We start from the raw sequence: 18,252 nt of genomic DNA, 5'->3' as shown, positions 1-18,252 counted from the left end.
CANCNATAGTCAAAAAATATTTATATCCATCAATGGAAGTTATAGAAATTGGACCCCAAATATCAACATGAATGAGATGAAAGAAACAAGGAGATTTAGTTTGGCTAACAGGAAATTGAAGACGTTTTTGTTTAGCAAAAGCACATGCATCACAGGCATCAATAGATTGAAAAGAAATATCATAATACTGAGAAGCTATTGTATGGAAAATTTTATTTGAAGGATGTCCAAGTTTCATGTGCCACAAATGACAAGAATCATTAGAATTGTTATGAAAAACAGAAGGAAGAACATCTAACTCTGAAGAGCCTATTGCATTATTATTAAGAAGATAAAAGAGTCCTTGGTATGTCCTAGCTACTCCAATCGTCTGATAAGTATTCATCTGCACAATGAGACAACTATTGTGATGAAAAACAACAAAATAATTGTTTGAATGTAACAGTTTAGAAATAGAAATAAGATGAACAGAGAAATTCGGAACAAATAGAGTATCGTGCAAAATCAAATTGCCTAAGATGACAGTCCCAGAAAAAGCAGCAGTGACAAAACTTTGATTTGGTAAGCGTATAGAAATAGGAGTAATAGGTTGTAGAGTTTTAAAAAGAAATTTTGTAGAACATATATGATCTGTAGCTCCACTATCTATAATCCAAGAAGAAAAATTAGCGTTAGAAACAGAACCTGATGATTGTGGAGTACATTGATTGACGCTGGCCACCCTAGGAGTATGAGGTTGAGGCTGTTTCAGCAAGCCAAGAATAACGTCATACTGTTCTTGGGTAAAATGGCACTGGATGTGTGTTTTGTCAGCAGTGGAGTCAGTGGGGGTGAGTGAAGCGTTATCAGTCAAGTGGGCAGAAGTATTGGAGGGAGCAACATCCATTTTGATGATGGGTTTATAACCTTGAGGGAGGCCATATTTAATCCAGCAATTATCAGAGGTGTGATTGGTTCTCTTACAATGATCACAGTACTTGGCGCGTCCACCAAATTTAGTGATACGACCACGGCCACGTCCAGAAAACGCACCACGAGAGGTATTAAAGGTCTTGTTCTGAGGATCTTGGAAATTGACGTTAGCCATGGAATCTTGTGGAATTTGGGAGGAGGAATGATGAAATTCCCGTTCTTGTTGAAGAACTAAAGAGAAGGTTTTAGGGAGAGTCGGCATAGGTTCCATGAGCATAATTTGAGAGCGGACTTGGGAAAACTCATCATTCAAACCACGGAGAAACTTAATGACAGAGTCATCGTTACGTTCTTGTTGGATCTTGGTTAATAGGCCACAATTGCAAGGAGACTTGCAGGTGCAGACAAGAACAGTTTGATACAAAGAGAGTTCTTTCCAGATAATTTGAAGACGAGTGTAATACTGAGAGACAGTGGAGTCACCTTGTTTGCAAGATTGGAGGGCTTCTTGAAGATCAGCGATGCGGAATTTATCGCCGTGAGAAAAGCGTTGATGAAGATCGTTCCAAATCTTGGACGCAGAATCCATCCACATAACAGATTGTTTGACGGGTAGAGTCATAGAACGCGTCAGCCACGAAATCACCATTTTGTTGCATCTTTTCCAAGCTTCATGAAGAACATCTGTAGGAGGAGGGTAAGAAATGGTACCAAGAACAAATTTGTCTTTGTTCTTGGTTTCAAGAGCGACAATCATGTCATGCCGCCATTGTTGATAATTGTTGTCAGAGAGAGGCGGATTGACAAGAATGAGGGCTGGATTTTCGCCAGGATGAAGAAATAGAGGATGGGCAGGATTGGTAAGATGATCAATGGCGGAGGAGGAGGCAACGGTGGTAGCAGAGGCGGAGGAAGCCATGAGAAAAGGGGATCAGACAGAATGTGAAGAAAGGGGGTAAACGAAGAACCCTAAGTAGTTGGTTTCCTCTGATACCATGTAAGTGTATGAGAGAAAGAAGAGAAAAGAGAATTCCAGAGAGAAACAGAGAAACATGAACTTGATATTATTGATTGAAATATTGTGTATATGTACAACGAAAGAAGGAACATATATATATAGAGGAAAAGAAAGAAATAACAAAAATATAAAAGACAAAGGGACCGAACGGTTACAGGGTATCCACCGTTCGGTATGAAGAAAACACTGCTCCCATAATCAGCAATGCAGTAAGCATCGGTAATGCAAGCTGTCCTGTGACTATCATCCGGATGGAGGCAAACACCGTACGGTAAAGAAGCAGTGGCCGTTCGGTACTCCGAAAAGAGATGTATCTCTATCAAAACTAGAACATTTTACATGTCATATGTGAGTATGTTTTCATTTTTCCATCAAACATTTTCATCAAATTTCTCTAATATTTAGTCAAAAATTGAGAATTCTGATATCAAAATTAAATATTTATTTAAAAAATGTTAGCCCTCATTTCTTACGTTAGTTAACCTTTTTTGTATTATGATGTTAAATTCGAGACTTTAAAAGTTTATTCTACACTAATGCTTACATTTAAATGTCAAATAAAACAATCTCTTAAAAGAAGTGAATTATAAAAACTTCAACAGTGAATTATTAAACAAAATAACACATAATTCATTCTATATTACAAGTTACCAAGTTTTCATGTTGTTTGAGTAAAATTAATGAAAATAACATATTTATTACACATTTAAAAAAAATTAGACTAAAAACCAAATTAAGATTTTTAGATAAATCCAAAAACTAATCGAAATTTAAACCTAAAATATATTTTAGACTAACATTTAAGAAATTCAAACTCAAACGTTAACTTTAACATAAAAAAATTAATATTATTAAATTAAAATAATTCTCTTTATTCATTTTAAAATTTTAATATTAAAATGTATCGATAAAGTAAATTTCAATTTCAGAGGTTGAAGTTTAGGAAAACAAAATATTTAACACTTATTTTGAATATAATACGAAAAAGACATTTTAAAAAAACACAGTACTTTGGTTATGGAAATAGATATTTCAAAAATATAATATTTACAGTAGAACAGGTGCTCTGAATATTATTTTGAACATTTTACGCAACAAAAAAAAAAGTTCATATGTATATTTATGGTATTTAGATTATAGATACGTGTTCGGAAAAATCAATATTCTTCTTAGTTAAGAGTTCAAATTTATTTTTGTTTCATTGCTATAATGGGTTTGAGAACTGGAAAGAAAATCAGACAAAAAAAAATTCTACAGACGCGTCAGATAATTTTGAAATTATTCAAAAAAAATTGTAAGATGAGTTTTGCTGGTCGAAGGAAAAAACTATCTAAGCAGGGAAAAACTATCCAAGAAAGAAAACTCCAGATGAAATGTCTAAGGCTTATTTTTCTGCATAGAGTTGCAACTTTTGGATGTTTGCGAGAAGACGCCAACGACTTATAGATATTATAAAATATAATGAATTGTTTAATAACATTCACACCAATTCAAGATATTTCAGTTCTGCGTTTTCTGTGAGCCTAAAACAGTGAGCCATTCTTTGTATTCAAAGCTTTTGCTTCCTGTCATTGAAGGCATAAAAGTAAAGTCCTATTTGGTAATTTCAATCTCCATATTTTCGTACTGCGAGATTTTGACTCTGATCTTGTGCTCAACGATTGGTCAACTGTTAAGGTGTTTGTCTTTAGTTGGTGGTTTTTGTAAATGAAAGATTTTGATTGGCTATTCATACATTGTTCAAGGAATCAATAGGCAGAGCTTGCCGTTATTGCAGACGAATTATAAGATAAGCTAAAAAAATTTCATTTGCTGCATGTAATTTACCCTTTGGTTGCAGAAGTTCTTGAGTTGATAGCATGGAGCCGAAGTGTGCGATCAAGAAGGATGTCACTGAAGTAGAGCTGTTTCTCTGTTCTCCTTTTACCTTTAAAAGCTTGTTTATTCTGTTCCACCATGTTTCTGGAATTTTCTTTTCCTTTTATGTTTTGTTGAAAAATTAAGAAATATTTTTCCTTTTACCGTGCAGTTGATAGGGAATACCCCAATGGTATATCTGAACAACATTGTTGAAGGATGTGTGGCTCGCATTGCTGCTAAATTGGAGTACATGCAAGCCTGCTGTAGTGTCAAAGACAGGCATGGAATGCCTTGATTTCACAGACTAGAGCTATCTGGATCTGTAAGGTTTAAAGATTTTTATGAGGTTTTTTCATGATAATCTTCTTTTTCTCTCTCTCAGGATAGCATTGAGCATGATTGAGGATGCTGAGAAAAAGGGCCTTATTACACCTGGAAAGGTTAGCTGTGTGAAAGTTATATTTACATATCTTGATTCTGGTGTGGAGATTCTCTGTGTTGCATGCTGCATGTGACAATACAGCCATGAACTTCTGAACACGGCTTTTATTTGGACAAAATTGTTTTTCCAGTTTCATCACTAAGGGCGTGTTTGATTTTCATTTTCAAAAGTTGTTCTGTTTTCAAAGTGAAACTAAACAAGATGTTCAGCAGAGAATACGGAGTAGAATGTGGAATTGAGAGAGGTTGAACAAGATGAAAATTGAAGATACGAGTTTTGAAAATATTTTTTAAAACTTAAATAATATTTGGGAAAGAAATTGATTGCTGAGTAGTGTATAAATGTTTTAGAAAATAGTTTTTAAAACCAAAGAGCGAGAAGGGAATCAAACAAGTTCTAAATGTCCTTCAACTTTGGCCTGTAATGATATTTTTTGAGATTTGGACGGTAATGTTTTTCAAATCATAATAACAAAACATGGTTTACTGAGATTGTCTAATATTATTGCTTATAATGCTCAAGATTGGCCCTTTCCACTACTCATCAGACACTTGTTATATTATCTGTATTGTTCAAGATACTAACTAAATTTAGTATTTTTTACTTATGGTTGAAAAGACTGTTCTGATAGAGTACACAAGTGGTAACACCGGCATAGGATTGGCATTCATAGCAGCATTGAGGGGCTATAAACTTCAGGTGACCATGCCATCTTATGTGAGTCTTGAGAGAAAAATTATACTGCGAGCCTTTGGAGCTGAGGTATATCTTACAGACCCAGCCAAAGGAATTGCTGGGGTTATTGAGAAGGCAGAAGAACTACTAGCCAAGTCGCCTGATGGTTACATTCTCAACCAATTTGATAATCCTGCCAATCCAAATGTATTCTCATTATTCACAACACATTTCTGATTTGGTGGTTGTATTAAGAAAAACTGCAGCTGATTAATTTTCCATCATTGTAGATTCATTATGAGACAACGGGCCCTGAGATCTGGAGAGACTCGGGAGAGAAAATTGATGCTTTGGTTGCAGGGATAGGAACTGGAGGATCAATAACAGGTGCTGGAAAATTCCTCAAGGAGAAAAACCCAGACATCAAGGTATATTTTTTTTATCGTACATACTATGCTGGCAGTGATCATGGGACAAGTTTTCTTATGCTAACTATATAACTTCTTCGTTTCCCCCAGCTGTATGGTGTGGAACCAGCTGAAAGTGCAGTTTTGAATGGAGGAAAGCCAGGTGATTTTACCACCTTTCACCACTTTAAAATCTGCCTATTTCAAACTGTATTGGTGAGTCTACTATACTGCAGAATAAACCAATGACAACACCAACATACTCGGTCCTAATATAAACCTTCTAAACTTTTCTCCCAGGATACTAAATTGGACATCTTCTCCCACTCACAGATTCCTACTTCCTCCACACTGCTCCCCTCTTAAATCCTCAAAACACTACACTCATTTGTAACTCTATTTAGAGCAAGTCGCCAAACAAAAAGATGAGTTGCTGGTACCGCCATGATCTTCTACAACTTTTTGAACTACTTCTCTCACTGGACTAATATCTAATAGCTCCTGTCTTAAATGTTCCACTTGGGGTAATTCCCATTGGAACCATTCTCTCCTCCACTCCAAATTCCATTCCCACTTACCATTCCTCCATCTTTCTATCTCCTCCACCAAGCCCTCTTTAAGGTTAGAATTCATAAACAACTTGTACCACTTTTTGTCATATGTCTCCTCCCCATTCCACCTAGCAGCTCAGAATTATACATATGTCATGTATTTATCAACCAACACATCTGATTTGTTGATCCACACATCTGCCTCAAATCCCTCTACCACCTAGATTTGTGTCTCATTCTTTTTAAGACTTATCCAGTTCTTGTAGTTAGATTCCAAGACTTGCTTCCACAATCCATTCCTCTCCGTAGCCATCCTCCATTTCTACTTTCTTAACAGAGCTTCATTAAACAATTTGATATCCTTGACTCCGAGGTCATTGGTTTACATATTTGTTCCCAATTGACCCAGGTTATTCTCCTTCTTTCACTCTTCCAACCCCACATAAACTCTCTCTGGATACTTGTAATCTTTATGATAAACGACACTGACATTTTAAAGGACAAGTAAAAGGGGTATGAATACTTTAACCTATCTGCTAATTCATCATTTAACTTTAATTGTAATCTAGGTAGTAATTATTTTATTTGTTTAAATGTCTCTTTCCTTCAGATGTCATGCATAAATTCTTACAAAATTATTCTCTAATCTTGAGCAGTCCTTAGGTAAACTACTAGAGGCTGCTGGTTACTGACTTTTTTTTATCATTTGCACACATGTAAAAGGTAAGCACCTGATCCAAGGACTTGGTGCTGGCATCATTCCCAGCATTCTGGACGTTAATATCCTAGATGAAGTTATTGAGGTAGCTCTTAACACTAATACATTGGCATTCAATTTTCAATCTTGATCCAAAAGCTGGCTACTTCCTTTCAAATAGACCAATTTGTCTTTGAATGCACTAGAATAATTCATGAATATCTGTCTTTCCATGAATGACCAAACAATGTCATAGTGGAAATGAAAACTTGTTTAGTTGTGTGTATTGATTGTATTTTTCAAATATTTCATAATGTACTGGATGCAGTTGTTATATGCCAAATAATTTTTAGAGGACTTGTAACTTTTTAGTACTACGCAGGTTATTGTCTCCTTGCGAAATATATTCCTGGCCCTTACTTCTAGGAGATGCTTTAAAATTTTCGGATTAATTAATTAAACATAGTAAGCAATCATATGCAAGGAAAAAATAGGAGATCCTAATTTATCATTTTGTTTCTCTGTATGATAACTGAACAGGACAAAGTCGTTGAGCCAAAGTAGCTCATGAGTTTAGAAATAGCCATCCTAAGTACAGAAAATAGACTGTCTTGTCGAATTAACATTGAGTCATGCATACTCGGCCAAAATTCAGCTCTTAATTGTTTTCATATTCTCATATTTGACACTCGAAGTGGCTTAAGTTGACTTTACATGCTTGGCTGTGTGTCAATTTTGGCACTCATCCATACTTGGCAGATACGAGGAATGTCAGCAAGATTCTCTCTTTCACTCTTTTTTTTATACTTTCTTTATCATTGACTGATATTTATTGAAATTACAACTTTTTGTGGGTCTTGTTTCTAAATCAGAATAAAATTATTAAATGAGAAATGTGGCTCTTAAAAAAATTTAATTTCTAATAAATTTCAGTCAACAGCAAAGATTGTTACAGATAGAAGTGTTTTTAACATATCTTGACGTTCATTATCTATTATATGTGATCTACCAATCTTCAATGACACTGAGACATATTAATGCTAGATTTTCTATTCTTGAAACATCCTAAGATTTTGAGCAAATTACACAATGTTTTCTTTTCTACCTACTTATATATATTATAAGGGATTGTAAATAAGGTTTTATGAACTGCAGATTTCAAGTGAAGAGGCTATAGAAACTGCCAAGTTGCTTGCTGTGAAAGAAGGTTTGCTGGTATGGTAACGATAATTTATGATTCAGCTATTGCCTTTACTATAATATCCATAGGCTTCTTCCTGATAGATACGAACCTGTACATTTGTAATTGTAAATATGCAAACTATTGTTTTTCATGTTGATTATGTGAACAAATCTTTTGCAGATGGGAATTTCATCTGGAGCTGCAGCAGCTGCTGCAATAAAGGTGGGGAAGAGACCAGAAAATGCAGGAAAGCTGATTGTTGTGAGTTTGTAATCTTTGATAAGTTTATAAATTTCAAAAAATTGCGTAATGTTTGCATTGAATGGCAGATTATCAGGTAATGTCAACGGTAAATCTTTGTTGTGCAGGTGATTTTCCCCAGTTTTGGAGAACGCTACTTATCTTCACCACTGTTTGAATCCATTAGGCAAGAAGCTGAACAAATGACATATGACTAAGGTGCATCAATAGCTGAAGTTAGTACTCATCGAGTACTTGTTTATCAAGGACTACTATCAGTTGTTGGTCTAAAATAAGTCGAATAAACACCTGGATTAAAAACAGAATCAAAATAAACCCAACAACACTTGTATGAGGTTTCAAAAGTTGTTTTGAGATCATCCATCTACAATGAAATAGTCACTGTTTAACTTTTATGCATCAGTTTTTAAAAGTTATGTACTCTCTCTACCAATCAGACATCATAGTAAGTATAACGATGAAAACATCTATTTTACTATAGGTATTTACTCAAATCAAAATGCTTTTAAAAGACAAGGACAAATAAGTTAAAACCAAAAACCAAATTCTTTCAAATGGAGCTTTAGGCAGAAGACCATAAACAGTAGCAATGTCAATTATTGTGAGTTTGGAATTTTAACCCAACCAAAAGCTGTTTACTAGTACTCTATATGGTTGGACATGTGTTTCTTTCTAAATGCGATTTTCAAACCAACCCACATGCAAAATTGAAGAGGAAAACCCAGATCTATATGTTTAGCTAGGAAAGTAGTCGTAATTATCATTAAGATGGAATCAAACACTCAAGAATGAGACCTACAGTGTGTCTGCTTTTCATTCTGTCATAGTTAGTAGTAGTTGATTACAAGGAAGTTAGAGTAGTGGTTGTAGTGCACAATGTCGTTGTTGATCAATCTGTGTCAAAGTCAAAAACAAAGTCTTGGCTCTTCATATGACTGACCACACAACATGCAAGTTGACGTTTGATTTTACGTCCTGGGTATGAATATGATCATATAGAAAAGGTTACATCAAGCTGCAGGATATTTTGCACAAACTAACTTCTTTTTTGTGTGTTTTTTGTGTGTGTGTTTTGAAAGAGCAAAAAGCTCTTCTATGGGCAAAACTATTTTCATGTCTATAAAATGTTTGGTCGATATTAATTTAGAAAAAAAAATCTCTTAATTTAAAAATAGAGAAAAATGAATTTTGCTTCACTTTTAAATTAAAAAACTTCATTAAAAACTATTTTATTTACTTCAAAAACTTTAAACAAATGGACCACCATTAAAATTACTCAACGCAAAGTGTACAGACTATAAAGTTAAATTTGTTTTATAGTTTTTCTAATGTTCTTTTATGATAAATATCCCCTTTAACAATTTTATCAGTTTCAATGATTTCTATAAAAAAAAAATTCTAAAGACGTTTTTTTTTCAAAATTAAATTTTCTCAAAAAAAATAAAATCTTGTGTCTATACTTTTTTTCCCATATCCACAAAAAAAAAAAAAACCTTTGTTAAAAAATAGACCTCCACTATTCTTGTTAAAGAAAAAGACATTTAAATAGAAATTGAAAAGACCCTTTCAGTTTTTATATCATCTGTGTCCATTCAGAATTGGACATGTCATCCGAGAGTCCCCAAATTTATTTATTAAAAGAATCTGCCTCTTCAAGTTGGTCGGCTAATTCAAACAAAAAGTTTTGGCTAACAATTTTTTGTCAAAACTCACTCTCATATATATATATATATATATATATATATTTATAATCATATGATATTTCTTTTTTATATTTTTGAGAATTATGCAAATAAATACTATTTTCGTCCACTTGTTTTTCCTGAAGTTTTTGGGATATGCATCACTTACATGTGTTAATGGTAATTAAGTGTGACTTTAGATAATCTTGAGTATTTTAATGACTTCTTTTGATAGAAAAGTTTTATGTAAGTGTGTGTGAGAGTACATTATATAAAATTTTAGGTCCAAAAAACATCAAAAGCCAAAAGCCAATCTGCATATCAATATAATTTCTTATATAAGTTGACATATAATTTCTTATCCAAAAGCCAATATGAATATAATATATTAATTCTTACTTCAAAATAAGAATATGAACAGTGTATTTCTAGGCCTGTTATGACGAGAGAAGCATACAGAGGATAAAAATACAGAAAATATAAATTAAAAAGTTTGACTTGGTTGTCTTGTTGGCTCCTGTGCTTGCAAAGACAAAGAAAAGATTACCTTTAAAGCATGTTGGATTCTTCTTGTGCAAATGAAATTTGTTTTACCAAACCCCAAAAACAGTACAAAAACTACTTTTTGTTACGTAAAACACACTTCTTTATGTATCTTGTTCAACTGTTGCTGCAACAGTTAAACTGAAAAACAATTTTCTTGGATAACAGGACATCTTGGTTTTCGGACTCTTTAAGGACGTAAGATTGAATTATTCCGTATGGGCCAAAGCAAGCCACTCTTTCGAGGCCTTTTTGTAGCCACTAAAATAATCCTTATCTGATACGACAATCGTATGTATGTACCTGTGTCCATGAGAATCAGTGTCCGTCATATTAATAAAACCAAGATAATCTATTTTGATGAACACCTTGTCCCACTCTGCTCAAACCCAAAGGGATCATTGGTTTTGTATTTTCCTTTGTACGTACGCTTACAATGAATTCTTTATTATTTTCTTGAAAATGATTGGCTCATTATACCTAGCAATGTTCTCTGAGAGCCAAACAGGCACTGATAATCATTCTCATTCAATATTCCACATACCCCTTTGCTCAACAATCATAAGCTCCTACGTAAACATCTCTTTCCCTTTTCATCTCTTCTCTTAACTAAGCTCTTTGATTGCTTCAGCTTGCAGACCTTCAACAAACATGGAGCCAAAGTGTGCAATCAAGAAAGATGCTACTGAAGTATATATATATACTGTCACAATAACCTCTTCTTTTCTATTCTGTCACGCCTTGATTTGTATAACTTTTTTATTATCATCAAGTGTTGTTAAAAAAAAAATAACATTTCCAGGGTTTTTTATGCAGCTAATAGGTAATACCCCAATGGTATATCTGAATAACATAGTGGAGGGATGCGTGGCCCGCATTGCTGCTAAGTTAGAATCCATGCAACCCTGCTTCAGTATCAAAGATAGGCATGAACATGACACTGTTCTACAAACTACAATTGGAATTTCAGTTTCAGAAATTTTAATTATCATATTCTTTTATTACACTCAGGACAGCATTTAGCATGATCAAAGATGCTGAGGAAAAAGGTCTCATTATCCCGGGAAAGGTGAGTCACTCACTCATATCAATTTCGATCCTTTCCTCCAACAAGGTTACATCTGAAACCTATATAGATTTCTTTCTTCTTAGTGCTGGTGGCTGTTTAAAATTTATGGAGAAACTTTCATACACCAAATTTTTAAAACCAAACAATTGGTTATACAATTTATATATAGTGTTGGAAGTTTCACTTCAACTAGAGATAAGGTCAAATTATAATATATAAATGAGGTGTAAACTTTATCTTACAAGTCAATTTTGTTGGACTAGTATTAGACCATCCAATTTCTAGTATCACGCATCATTATCTAAATTCTTCTATATGAGTAATTGACAATTGTTTTATTCCTTATGATTAAATAAAAATTATTTTTTTCAGGACTGAATAAAACTTAGAACAGTTATTAAATACGACATAATGTTTTAAAATATTTTTTTATTAGTTGTGAAGTAAAAAATAATTTTAAAAAACTATAAATTGCAAAAATTTTAAGAAGTTGTAACTAAAATAAAAACGAGTCCAAAAAAGCGAAATGGTCCTATATTATTATAATGCTGTCAATTTTTGTATTACAGATAACTTTTTTTTTTGTGTAAATAAAAAATTAGTTTTATATTATTTAATCATGAATTGAAAACCATAGATATAAAGTGCTGTTGAAGTGCTTATTTTGATGTTTGATTGCTGAGTTTTTGCTTTCTGTTTTCCTTATCACAATGGTTGAAAATGAAGAGTGTTGTGGTGGAGGCTACGAGTGGGAACACCGGCATTGGAATGGCATTCGTGGCAATTTTGAAGGGATACAAGGTAATAGTTGCAATGCCAGCTTCGGTGAGTCTGGAGAGAAAAATTGTGCTTCTAGCCTTCGGAGCTGAGGTGCATCTCACAGACCCTGCCAAAGGAACCGATGAAGTTCTTAGGAAGGCAGAGGAGATAGTGAATAACACCCCCGGCAGTTACATGCTGCGCCAGATTGATAATCCTGCCAATCCAAAAGTACAATCTATATTTACATAATTCATTTGAGCCTAATATAGTATTGCTGATGTTATTATTATTTGATTTGCGTATTGATGGTGATATTCTGAATTATAGGTTCACTATGAGAGTACTGGGCCTGAGATATGGAGAGACTCTGGAGGGAAAGTTGATGCTTTGGTTGCAGGGGTAGGAACAGGGGGCACAATAACGGGTGCTGGCAGATTTCTCAAGGAGAGGAACCCCAATGTCAAGGTGGATTTCTTTACCATTTTACCTTACCCTCCATGATTTCAGTAAAGATATTTTTTACAATATTTAAACATCATCATACGTGTCATTGTGTGATTGGTTCATGGTAGTGTCATTGTGTTGTTTGAACCAATCACACAATGACACGTATGATTGATGTTCAAATGTTATCAAAAAAATGTTGTTTATGTATCATTACCCTTTCGGTAAAATAGTTATTGAGGAACCAAATCTTGCTTCTATGCTAACTTCACGTTTGCATTGCTTTTCTGTTTTTGGTTTTGGTTTTGCTCTCAGTTGTACGGTGTAGAACCAGTTGAAAGTGCAGTTCTTAGTGGAGGACCGCCAGGTAATTTTACCACTATACTTATGCCCTCATCCTTTTTTAATCTTTTAATTCAGTTGGTGTTTATTCTACAAACAACGCTAGTTATGACATTTAATTAAAAGACATGTGGATTTTATTAGCCATTGTTTTCATTGGTGGTTATAAAAAAACGTAAATCATTCAAATATAATTATAATAATCTATCAAAACAATGTGTAAGAGATACACATTTATGTTGTCATTCAACTCAATCCAATTTACGCTAGCTTGAATTAGGTTGAATAGATTGACAATCTGCCCAGTTAGAAATTAGGCTGAATCATCAAAATTTGATAAAAAAAAGAGTCAATAAAACAAATTGGGTTAACCCACCAAATAAATAAGAAAATAAAAAATAAAAAGCTATACTATACATTAAAATGAAACAAACTCAAATAAATCATAATGATATTATGATAAATTTTGCAGTACCTCTATTTTCAAACTAAAAAATAGAAAAATAAAATTTCAATCTAACGAGTCAACTACAATTTGTAAGATTGTCTTGCCGCTCAATCTAACACATTTAGATGAGTCAACTTGTTTAACACGTTGAATTGAACCTGTATTAACATTCATTCCTAAAATATTAAAACTAAAAGCTAGTCTTTGTGGGTTATAATATATATATATAAGATTTTGTTTTTTATTCAAAGAAAAGAAAGTCAATCCAATGGATTGACGTAAATTGCCTTCATCTCTCAAACGGCATGTTGGATTTGGTTAAACCAAATTTAAACTGAATTAAAAAATTTAGTGCACCCTATTTAAAATTATTTAATATTTTTTTTATCCTCGTAAATGCTTAAAATATATTCTCGTTTCTCTTATTTTAAATACTGTTGTCCTCTCCACTCCTCTTCTCTCTGTTATGCCAGATACTCGGTATGCTGGAGGAAGAAAGTTGTCTGTATGTGCTCCGAACAGTGTTATTGTACTATACATATAAATATTCAAGTGGTATGGTAATTTAACACACCGTATTTGTGCAGTGAAGGCGTTGAACCCATAATTTAGCTTAATGTGAACTGGATTAGAAATTATACGCTAAATGTTTGTTATTAGTTGAATTGTAAACATTTTAATTAAGATGCATACATCTACTCTGAAAATTTGTTCTTTAAGCTTTAGCAAGACCTCAAACTACAATATGAGACCGTTTACTGACTTTTCTATAAATTTTTACACAGGTGATCACCTAATCCAAGGGATTGGTAATGGTCTCATTCCGAATGTACTGGATGTTAATCTTCTAGACGAAGTCATCCAGGTAGATCACAGCTCCCTTCATTTTGCTGAGTCTCTCTGTCTATCTCTTAGCCTGAGTATAGCCTCTATTTGTTATTTCTGTTTTGCAGAAAATGTTCTCAAGTAATCTTAATATCTAGATTTTATGCAAATATATCTCAGTTACCAATAAATGGTTCATCTCTATGTTAAAAGTTGAAAGAATATTTGCAGTGGGTGTGTGGATACCTTTTTCAACTATTTCAAATTTGTTTTTTTAGGTTTTAAACTGACTGGTATTATTTTTAGAGTATAGTTTCCTGTGTTTGTGGATATATAATCATGTATGCGAAAAAAAAAAATAGTGTGTATGTGTGTGTGTACGAGGAAAAATCAGAAATCGTTTTATGTTGTTACTTTTGTCTCAACCTTAAGCCAAAAAGTGCAAGATCCAAGTTAAAGCAATATGGACTTATGGAGCCATTCTTAATCATTTTTCTTTTAATTTTGATACTTAATGCTCTTCAATATGCTAGTTTTATAAAGACTTTAACGAGCTTACTAGATCTCATGCATACTGTCCCAATCTCACCCCACTAATCTTGTCCCGGTCATTTCAAAGTGAGACATACTGATTCTGGAACTATGATTCATAAAACATGTTTATATTTTGTAACAACATATGAGTTGATGTGCGTGAAAAAATTTGAGAAGTATCACTGAATTGCTAGCAAAAAAAAATCCTCAGTCTTGTACATTTACAAGCGAAAGAATCACAAACTTTCCTATTGTAGCTAAGACACAATGTTATACAATAGTATAAGCAAGTTGCATTATGTTTGCTTAGCTAGCTGCTATTTCAACGCATTCTGTCAAGACTAACAAGGTCTGTAAACTGCAGATATCAAGTGTAGAAGCAATAGAAACTGCTAAGCTGCTTGCTTTAAAAGAAGGTTTGTTGGTATGACAATGATAAATTGTGGCTCTTATTGATTTCACAGTACTTTCTATATGGATATTCCTGTAAAATGCGAACTCTATACTTCTCTAATTCCAATTATTCAAATTACTAGTTCTCATGCTGATTATATTATTACTTCTTTTGCAGATGGGAATTTCATCAGGTGCCGCAGCAGCCGCTGCCATAAAAGTGGGGAAGAGACCTGAAAATGCCGGAAAACTCATCGTTGTGAGTTTCTTGTCTTTGAAAACATTCATTTTATTTAACAGGAATTATGAGATTATTATATTCTAAAACTTTAACCAAAAAAAGGATCGGTAATAAAGATGTCTGTGAAGAAACAGAATAGAAGAGAGGTGACGAGGAGTGAGATGGCACTTGACCCTGAGAACGTATTTAAAACTTTTTGGCTTTAGGAGTTATGGGAATGTACCAACTCTGAAGAACATTTGCACTTCTGATAATTAGGGATGAATCATGAATAATTCATTGCATTAACACTGAACTTGTACGAGATATATATAAGAAGCATATTTTTATAACTCGGAAGAAAGAATGTTCTAATCGATAATGATAAATGAGGGTATTGTTGGTCCTTAGGGGAAGGCTCCTCCCGTTGGTCAGATTTAGATCTTCTAGGCAAAGAATTTGTTGCATTTTCCAGCATGTCCAATTGCCCTCCTCCAATTCCTCTCTGGAAACCCAACAATTGTTGTGAAAATTGAGATTACGTGTCGAATCTTAAGTAAGTTTCTGTATGAAGATTTTGGAGGATAATTTTGGAACACGAAACACGTTTTTTCAAGATTATTGATGGGATTATCTAAATACTTTTTTTACCTGCTGCAGTTATAAAAGTTCCATCTGCAATGTCAATTTTCTTAACGATGGGGCATAGGGTATAGGTGGAGAAGTCTTTAGTTAAGGTTGTCATGTTGTCAGTAACTCCAAAGTCTAGTATCTAATAATGTTATACATTTATTCCAGAAGAAAATGAAAGCACAGTTGAGTATGCCAAAGAACACATACACGAAGGTTTCTCTAGTTTACTTAGGAAAACTATAATATGTTTTTCTACTAGTCTACTTCCTCTTAGTTGAGAAGGACAAATTTGTTTTCTTCACCTGTTTTTGAAACATAGGTCTGTTTTCCCAATCATGGGAGGCCACTTTTGTGTCCCCATTGTTGATCTCAACATGTAGGCTTTCGATAAAGTCTGTACCACTTCTCCCAAGTATAGCAAGGTTTATTGTGGAAGGTAAAAGTATAACATGGACCATCACCCTTCTTGTCCACATTTGTCAATCTTCCTGTCTTCTATTTCATGACTGTGGCCAAAGTCAAATTTCCTATAGTCAAAGACCATAGCTAAGGTTTTCAGTTGAGTGTTGGAAAATCTAACATTTGACTCCTACTTTCTTCACGTAGTACAACAGCCACTGTTTCGTTGAAGGTTTTCTGCTCTTGTTTTCCATCAAATTCAGAATTCAAGCCAACGAGGAAACCGTGTTCGTGGACTCTGTGTAGCCCAAAAAAAACCTCTTGATAACCATTGCATCGTTAGAACGTTTGGTCTTTATTGGTCCAATTCCATCCATAAGGACTTAAGCTGGTCATACTAAGGTAATCCCTTGGTCTGCTGCCAAAGTCTTTACGTTTTCTTCATATGGAAGTATCACTGCTTTCTAGAATCTCAGGATTATGCGGTCGTGTCATGATCATTGATTCTTCCACGTTCCACGTAGTAAACTTGGGACCCTTTTATTAGGTTTTTCTTCTGTTTGGTGATTCAATTTTTCCTTTCCTTTCAGTACTGTGGCCCACTTCGGATAATTGTTTTCATTCAACTTATATGTTGAATGAATGTTATGCAGTTCGCCAGGTTGTTGGATTCAGTCACCCTGTTTCTGGGGGTGGGGTTGGATTCAGAAATCCTCCTTCCCTTAGAGAGGGACAGAAATGCAAGATAAACACAAGAAAACGGAGCTGTGCAGACAAGGGACTGCGACTTAAAAGATAAACACCGGAAAGAAAAAAAAAAGACTCTTCAAACAGCTAAAGAAAACCTCCAAAATGGGGAAGCTCTGACTGACACCATGTGGAACATAAAGGTTCAATGAATTGATTTCATTGCATTAACATTGAATATTCCCTTAATTCATGAGATTTTCCTAATTCTTAATCATGCAAGTCTGAATAGATAACAAAATATTACAGAAATATCCTATCACGATTTTCCAAATTCCTAATCATGCAAACCTGTATAGATTACAAAATAGTACAGAAATTTCCCAAAATACCATAAGATTCCCACATGCACCGACGTGGTTTATGGCCGGTAGTTTGGACAATAATTGGCTCTTTATCGAAATGATAGATCAAGATAAGGAGGTAAAAAAGATTTTTACTTGTTATAAATCATGTCATTTGACATTTGCTGCGATGCTGTGCAGGTGGTATTTCCCAGTTATGGAGAGCGTTATTTGTCATCACCATTGTTCGAATCCATTAGGCATGAAGCTGAACAAATGACATTTCATTAAGATAATCTCCTAAGTAATTCTGCTCTCTGAATTTTATGGTATCAGAGTATTTTTGTTTTTTGTGTAATGATCCTCTGTTCATGAGGATCCACCACTTGTTTGACTTCAATAATGCAAAAGAATTTTGCAAGAGAAGCTACCGATGATCCCTTATTCAGAACTATTAGAAATCTTCATTTATTTAACTTTGAACGCATCTAAAAGGAATAGAAAATTAACAAATGTTGAACGCGTTGGGACATCTTTTAAAAACGCAAAACTCGAGTCATATTTATAATATAAAGGAAAATATTTATAATATATAGGGTAAAGAGCACCTAATCTTTTAATATTTGAAATGGACACATTAATTGTTAAGTTATCCTAATGATATACATTATTTTCATGGGTGGTTTATACATTTTAACATGATATTTCAACTAATTCACTTTTTGTTATAATGATAAATAATATTTTTTTTATTTTTGTTAGTTATTTTTCTTTTTATACTTTTACGTACATATTATCATCATAATTAATTTTTTGAATCACATGTATCTTCTTTTTCAAGGTGAGATCTTTTTAAAGTCGAGTATGAATATGTACTGTTTTATCAAACTTTTAAAATTTTGTATAAATAAAAATTTATGG

General features: G+C 33.7%; 2 protein-coding genes across 11 annotated transcripts in view; both read left to right on the top strand.

Moving 5' to 3' along the window:
- The window catches only part of LOC106772316 (cysteine synthase), a 13,621-nt gene extending 5,216 nt beyond the window's left edge, over window positions 1-8,405 (top strand). Inside the window, exons 1-11 of one of the 7 annotated variants that reach the window (XM_014658678.2) lie at window positions 3,394-3,530; window positions 3,774-3,828; window positions 3,960-4,069; window positions 4,173-4,230; window positions 4,851-5,114; window positions 5,198-5,335; window positions 5,426-5,477; window positions 6,589-6,668; window positions 7,718-7,777; window positions 7,926-8,006; window positions 8,114-8,405. In XM_014658678.2, coding sequence (XP_014514164.1) covers window positions 3,790-3,828; window positions 3,960-4,069; window positions 4,173-4,230; window positions 4,851-5,114; window positions 5,198-5,335; window positions 5,426-5,477; window positions 6,589-6,668; window positions 7,718-7,777; window positions 7,926-8,006; window positions 8,114-8,203 — 972 coding nt within the window. In that variant the 5' untranslated portion in view covers window positions 3,394-3,530; window positions 3,774-3,789 and the 3' untranslated portion in view covers window positions 8,204-8,405. Of the gene's footprint in view, window positions 1-3,385; window positions 3,608-3,770; window positions 3,829-3,959; window positions 4,070-4,172; window positions 4,231-4,850; window positions 5,115-5,197; window positions 5,336-5,425; window positions 5,531-5,614; window positions 6,394-6,588; window positions 6,669-7,717; window positions 7,778-7,925; window positions 8,007-8,113 lie in introns of those variants that run through there. The other 6 variants (XM_014658674.2, XM_014658675.2, XM_014658673.2 and 3 more) reach the window with 6 other exon arrangements.
- Window positions 8,406-10,562: 2,157 nt separating this feature from the next.
- On the top strand, window positions 10,563-17,845 carry LOC106772637 (bifunctional L-3-cyanoalanine synthase/cysteine synthase D1). 4 transcript variants are annotated; one of them, XM_022785214.1, is made up of 12 exons: window positions 10,563-10,652; window positions 10,863-10,921; window positions 11,048-11,157; window positions 11,243-11,300; window positions 12,027-12,290; window positions 12,390-12,527; window positions 12,822-12,873; window positions 14,082-14,161; window positions 15,020-15,079; window positions 15,227-15,307; window positions 16,954-17,190; window positions 17,533-17,845. In XM_022785214.1, exons 1-11 carry the CDS (start codon window positions 10,592-10,594, stop codon window positions 17,047-17,049), a joined length of 1,059 nt encoding a protein of 352 aa, XP_022640935.1. In that variant the 5' UTR covers window positions 10,563-10,591; the 3' UTR covers window positions 17,050-17,190; window positions 17,533-17,845. The 4 variants fall into 4 exon arrangements, with proteins under 4 accessions (XP_022640935.1, XP_014514654.1, XP_014514653.1 ...); XM_014659168.2 differs by lacking the exon at window positions 16,954-17,190 and having other exon boundaries at window positions 15,020-15,071; window positions 17,533-17,835; XM_014659167.2 differs by lacking the exon at window positions 16,954-17,190 and having other exon boundaries at window positions 17,533-17,834.
- The last annotated feature ends 407 nt before the right edge of the window (window positions 17,846-18,252 follow it).

The sequence above is a fragment of the Vigna radiata genome, chromosome 8 (genome assembly GCF_000741045.1).
Source record: "Vigna radiata var. radiata cultivar VC1973A chromosome 8, Vradiata_ver6, whole genome shotgun sequence".
Taxonomy (NCBI): domain Eukaryota; kingdom Viridiplantae; phylum Streptophyta; class Magnoliopsida; order Fabales; family Fabaceae; genus Vigna; species Vigna radiata.
Note: the sequence above shows the minus strand (reverse complement) of the source record. Positions and strands in the feature narration are given on the sequence as shown.

Coding starts and splice junctions, on each gene's coding strand:
- LOC106772637 (XM_022785214.1), top strand. CDS start 10,592: ATGAACACCTTGTCCCACTCTGCTCAAACCCAAAGGGATCATTGGTTT. Junction 12,874..14,081: donor TCTTAGTGGAGGACCGCCAG/GTAATTTTACCA, acceptor ATTTTTACACAG/GTGATCACCTAATCCAAGGG. Junction 14,162..15,019: donor TTCTAGACGAAGTCATCCAG/GTAGATCACAGC, acceptor TGTAAACTGCAG/ATATCAAGTGTAGAAGCAAT.